This window comes from Saccostrea cucullata, unplaced genomic scaffold, assembly GCF_032062105.1.
Source record: "Saccostrea cucullata isolate Sc308-1 unplaced genomic scaffold, CSIRO_AGI_Scuc_v1 ctg13006, whole genome shotgun sequence".
Lineage (NCBI taxonomy): Eukaryota > Metazoa > Mollusca > Bivalvia > Ostreida > Ostreidae > Saccostrea > Saccostrea cuccullata.
The window spans coordinates 2,293-8,972 of NW_026920768.1; the positions used below are offsets into that span (position 1 = coordinate 2,293).

General features: G+C 31.4%; 1 protein-coding gene across 1 annotated transcript; it reads right to left on the reverse strand.

The window, feature by feature from the left end:
• Positions 1-1,439: 1,439 nt before the first annotated feature.
• LOC134257235 (toll-like receptor 4) lies at positions 1,440-3,216 on the reverse strand. Its single transcript, XM_062739878.1, has one exon. The coding sequence runs from the start codon at positions 3,058-3,060 to the stop codon at positions 1,492-1,494; it is 1,569 nt and encodes a 522-aa protein (XP_062595862.1). The 5' UTR covers positions 3,061-3,216; the 3' UTR covers positions 1,440-1,491.
• Between the last annotated feature and the right edge of the window lie 3,464 nt (positions 3,217-6,680).

Sequence of the window (6,680 nt, forward strand, 5' to 3'; positions counted from 1 at the left end):
CATGACGCAAAGGCATACGACATTAATAATGCTCTATCATTTTCAGTATATGCCAGTAAAATAAGCTATAAAGTAGAAAACTGAAATATTAAATTGATGTTACAAATTTTTGCCGTCAAATTAGAATTGCAGTTGTCCTAAAACTCTTTTTTCTATACATTTATGCGTCATTTTCTGTTGATGTTCAATATATATCGTGATTTTGTTCTTCTACAGGTTGCTAAGGTAAAGTGATGCATTTGGATTAGATTTATCCTTAAAAGAACAACAAACACCAATTCTTCTGCTATTTTGCGCAAATTTTCCATTGCGTTATTCTTAATATAATTAAGGATAAATTTTGCTGATTATGCTGAGGAGTCAGTCATTTTTTTTTAATCCTTTTCTTTCATACAGCAATGTATGCATAAATATTTAGTCCCACGAACTCTATTTGTATTCTAATACATGTACTTTGTAGTTTTGACAGTCTTCTTAAACATTAAGACAAGTTTAATTCTAGATGAGTTTTCAGAAAGAATTCTATTCATTCTCCATGAAAGATCCCAAGAAGTCCCAATTGCAAGTGGTTTCAATGGCTTATGGTCGCCTGCGAGGTGCAGTGGTTAGAGGTTTGGTCCTAAATTAGCAGAGTAAGGAGTTGATCTTAACGTCGTGGGTTCGAATCCTACTGTGGGACATGGTAAGCGGTCCCTCGGATGAGTCAGAGTATATTAAGATCATGTTTTGCAGTAGGTATTGGCATCAAAGGATCCCCGACTGCTCAATTGCCCTGATTGCCGAGCATGAGTATGTAACTTGCAACCCTTCGTCGACAATTAGTGGCTTCTCCATATGTATGTGAAAAATTTCTCAAGGCACGTTAAACATAAACTCAAATTGTTCTACATTGTATTTTGTTTCAAAAATGAATTCATCGAATTTAAGTATCAAAACGAAAAATTTGAGTGCAAGCTATCTCAACCGAACACATATACAGTACACCCTTCAACCAATACAGCAGTATGAATAAAAATTGTAGCGGCAGAGCGCAACCTTTTTTGTTTTGGTAACATTGTCTTTGTCACAAAATCCCTGTCCTCTTCAGTATCTTTCATAAAAGCATACCTCATATTTTTATATCTATTAAATGATTTTTAAGTAATTGTATATATTAAATAAAATAAAACTAAGGCTAGAAATTATTTCTTACATATATCCTAATATACCAGTACATGTAACCTTTTAACGTTGAGAGATATAGTTATCATGGTTTAATGCATCCAAAACGACGACAACAGCACCAATCTAATATGATAAATAAAAAGAATCTTGAGTTTTTCAATGATGTTGGTGAATGTCTTAATCTAAGGACCGCCTTGCAATTTTCAAGCTGTTGAATTTCAATTTTAACTTTAAACAAGGTCTTCAAAAGTAATGTTTTTATTATTTAATCGTATACTACATAAAGAATACAATTCAAATAAGAAAAATATGTACGAAAAAATAGTATCAAACTGATGATACAATTTCTCCGGATCCGTTCAAAGTGAAATGGATGTTACTCCAAAAATCTTGTTTCTCTGGGTCATCTTTTGGATACTCTATGTAAGATTTTTTATCCATCATTTCACGAAGATGTAGAGGTATTTCGGGATGAGGTAAAACTTTGTAGAGTACCACAAACAACATCTCCTCTCCTGCTCTCTCGTAAAAACTTTCCATTTGCGCCATTCTTAGTTCAAACATACACCAATAAGATTTTACAAATTCTGGCGAGAGCACAAAAACAGTGTATCGACTTTGATTTATCGCTGTTGATATATTTTCTGCTATGTCATATCCGGGTACAAAGTCCCGGAAGTGAAGACAAAGTTTAAGGTTTCGCTCAGTTTCTAACTTTGGTAACATCTTCTTAATCACAAAACCCCTGTCCTCGTCAGCATGGGAAATAAATGCATCATACTTATATATCAAATGGTTTTTGAGTGATTTGTACCCATGAAATTTACTTTTGGTCGCGTAATAAAAATATCTAACCTTCCAACGGTATCGGTAGGCGATTCGTGAAATTAGGAGAACAAGGACCACGGTTATCAACACTGACATTCCTGCAGCTAGCTCAGAGTACGGTCCACACCTCTTATCCAACTCAATCAAGATTTTTCTGTCTTTGAAGGAGAAAATTCTTTTATCCTCCGTGAAGCAGTTAAAAGTTTCAAATGATAGTAAGTCAATATTTTTCTTTTGTTGTAGAAACATCCACTTAATAGACGCTTTTGTATCACAGTTACAAAGTAAAGGATTGTTACGTAGATCTAATGTTAATGGATAATTCCTCCCATTTGTTATATCATCCAACGTACGTCTTGTTGTTTCTGATAAAGATGCTAATCGATTATTTGTTAAGTTCAAAACTTTTAAACTTTTCATATGGCCGAATTTGAATAAAAGATTATCTATTAAATTAAAACTAAGGTCAAGTTTCGAAATGGCAGATAGTGATTGAAACACGTTTTCCGAAAGCGACTCAACTTCATTATTACTCAAGTCCAAATGTGTCAAATTTGTTAATTTTTTAAAAATCCTACCATCAATATCTCTAGCTAAAGAATTGCCAAGTTTGTTTTTTGACAGTTGCAATGTTTCAATAGAATTCCAGAAATCAAAGAAATAATCGGAAATATATTTGCAATTATTTTTGGATAAGTTTAAAATCTTAAGTTTCGTTAATCCAATGATTGGACCTATTAAATTGGATAGTTGATTTCCCTGCAATGAAAGACTTTCTAGGCTATTTTCTAAAAATATTACTTTTGGAACATCATATCCCAATGAACCATGGACCAAATACATTATTTTTAGTTTTGGTGGAAGTGGAAAAACTAATGGAAACTGTGAATTTTCTCTGCGTCTTTTCAGAGAACTTTGAACAAAACCAACACTTCGTTTAGTAATTGTGTGGTGATTTACTGAATAAGGCAAGTCATCTTTGCATTTTAAATCTGTGATGAAATTCCCGCCAATCAAGTCATGTGATGAAAATGACTGACTCACATTTAACCAAATAAGGTTTCTCATTGCACTGAACTGGAAGATATATATGCCTTGTGTTAAACGATTGTCAGCTATAGATAAGACTTTCAGTCGCCGGAATATCCATGTAACATTGGCCTCCAACAACTCAATTTTATTGCTATCCAAGTATAGCTCTGTGAGGGATGTATTTTGAATGTACCATACATCATCCCGCGTGATGTTTTGTTCCCATTCCAAAAATGCAGTGTATATGTTTAATTTTTAATATATATATGGATGTAAATTGTAAATCAAAAGTACGATTCCTAAGTTTCTAAAAGTGAATTCCTTATTATATGACAAATCTAGTTCTTTTTGAATCCGATAATACAGAAAATGCGTTAGATGCGATGATTTTATTCCACAGTGTTGTAGAATCTTAATCTCCTTAAATGCTTCAGATGTGTAAAATAATCTTTATCGATAGTCTCGACTTGACAATGTCCGCCATGATTTTTGGAATATTCCGGAATCGTAAGTTTCCTTAGCTGGGAAAATTTTCGACCGAATCTGCTATTAGGAAGTCCATTGATAGACAGGTGACGTAACCCGGTTAGCAGTGAGAGACTTTTAGGATATGCCTCTTTGTTTGGGTCTGGTGGGTCCTTGACCTTCATACTGAGAACTTCCAGATTGGTTAATCGTTCAAACAACAAAGGAGGAAAAGTCTCATCGTTTAGTTTAAATTTGTTATTCGAAATATTAAGCGTCCTGAGCATTATCAAATTATCAAAGGTGCTACTATGAAAGTTCGTTATATCGTTGTAAGACAAATCTAAATAAGTTAGCGATTGCAGGTACGATAGGTTTGGACATTTCGTTATATTGTTGTTGCTTGCTTCTATTTGAGTTACTTTTTGTGAAAATTTGGGAAGAAATATCAATGCTTTTCCTGAACAATCTGCTTTTAGGCCATCCTGAAGATCAATGCAATGGCATTTGGGATCCTCGGTGCAAAAAGTTGAGCGTGCTCCTCTCAAAATGATACAATATGCGCAAATCACTACAATGTGCACCTTTTCCAACATTTTCCGACCTTCAAAAGATAGGGTATCAATTTAGTTGAGGTATAAACAAAAAGAAAACAATTTCAACTGCTAAAAAAGTGAGAAACTTACTTTATTTAGCATTTTATTACTAAAAGATAAAATACAGAAAACGAAGCTCCTTCTTGAAAAAAACAAAAAAACTTTGTTGAATAATGTTGGAGATGTCTATATTATTATTCTAAATATCACCTCAATTGAATCAGGATAAAGAGTGTGTAAAGAATATGCTGAAAATCAACAAAACGAAAAAAAATCTTAAATCACAAACTTTAGCAAAGTTAATAGTAGTATGCTTACTCCTCCATAGCACCTAACTCCACTTCTGATGTTTTTGAGGTCCGTGTTTGCTCTGCTCCACTTTTGTATTGTTTAATGGAATTTTGAGCTTGAAAACTGTTCGTTATCTCAATATATTTCATCCACTAAATATTTCCTTTATTTATTAAGAAAACACGTTTGATAATAAGTCAATAAACGCCGCTAAGCAAGCCAAATTTATATGATGAGCAGCGTCTGATGTACGATCGTGCTACAATAATTAGCTTTTTTAATCCTATTTTTTAAATTATACATGCAAGTGTAATTATATAGACAATAACAGTTCTTTGTCAGTACGAAGGATAATGTTGCAGTCAATGCAGAATAAATAACATTCAAAAGTAAAATGTTTTTTTTTTCTGAAACAATTGAAGTATTAATTCCCATACTTACAAGCAAAGAAAGCATTATTCGTTTAAATTAACGAGGTGTTTTTCAACTTCACTGATGTTTTAAGCAATATATCATAATTATATGCGAATGAAGTTTTTTTTGTCTAAGTTTATTTGATGCGCAAGGACATGTTCTGCATATAAACGATCTCTAAAAAGGAGCAAGTTATTGAAAAAAAAAATTGAGACAAGGATGTCAATAGTTTCGGTTCAAGTCTAATTTAAAATCATCATTCACTAACTACATGGTCCATATACTCGATACTTTGAACCTGTTATATGTAGGTTGAACTAATGTTCGTGCAATTTTGAATAAAGTCACAAAAGTTTGTGCCTCGAATTTTATACATATACTATTTTCTCTTATCCGGTAGCAAATTGCATTGGGAAAAAAAGTCTTTTCCTCTTCTTTTTATATATATATTTTAAAAATTCTTCTGTGAATTTAGCCTTTGAAATATAGGTTTAAATACAAGAATGACTGTTTTTTTTTTTATAAATACAAAGCTGTTAAACCCATAATTGCTGTGTGCATATAAATCTCGTAAAATTAGACTTATACGATTGGTCGCGCTTGCTTGCACTCAACACCTGTGAATGTGATGCCAACTTGTGTAATTTAGTCCTTTAGCCAAGATGTAAAGTAACTACACAAATTTCTGCTATATAAACACAATATGCATATTTCTAATTTCATGGCTGTTAGTGGCACTTTCTGTAGCAATATTATAGAGTCACGTAAAAGAAAACGTATTAAACAATGTACTGTGATTAAGTTAGCCATATTTTCCTTTAAATATATAATCTAAATTTGAACAAAGTTTCCGAAAGCACATCTACAGGAATTTCCTTTGTGAAGATAAATACTAGTATATAAAAAAATTCCAAATATCTATCTCGACTTTAAATTTTATCTTCTTCGAAAACCATACTCAGTAATGGAGGGGTTTATATTGTTTTGCGAGTTTGATAATTGTAATACAACATTATGATCAAAGTATCTTTAAATAATTTGAAATGCTTATAATAAATCTTTATATATTTGTATTTGTACGAATAACTCAATTTAAGGAATCATGTCATAATATTCACCGGATAAGTACCAGCTTAGGAAAAATATACTATTTTAATTTCAGAAAATATTATTGTTTGTTATCATGAAAAAAATCGAATAAATGAGCGATCGCCATAGTTTGCAATTTCTTCTCTTTTTTTCAGCAACAAAGAAGTATATCCTTATAATATGTATTACAAGTTTTATACATGTAAATCATTTTGTTTCAGCGTCATATAAATACGCAAAAAAAAAACAAAAAAAAAAAAAATTATCATTACTCACTTTTTTTATGCATGCCCTTCCTGGTTCCATGAAGAAATTGTTGTATCATATAAAGGAAACCCGAACTAAACTTATTTTTTCTAATAAAAATTCATATTTAAAGGGTAATTTCACATTGGCCTACAGACAATTGCGCAGTTAAGGTATATTCACAAACTTTGAAAGTCTCTATTGATAAATAATTTAAATGGTTTGTAATGTTTTTTAATATTTGAATTTGGACGATTTTCAGTCCAAATGGTTTTAAAAACTAAAAATATATTTAAATAAAATTTTTGTAAATCTTTTTTTGATCTCAGACAAGTTAGGTGTAGACTTCCATATAGAGATATTTTACATCGATCTTTCTAGGTCATGTATGTCACACATTCTACAAATTCTTTCATTTCTTGCAAGGGTGGTTTGCTGTTTCCCTCGTGTTTAATTCTTTTCCATATCTTTTACTTTCAATTTTTATATGAACAAATTAAAATTTTCCAAAAATTTTTAATTTTTTTTGTTCAAAATTTTTAAAAAAAAAAACTT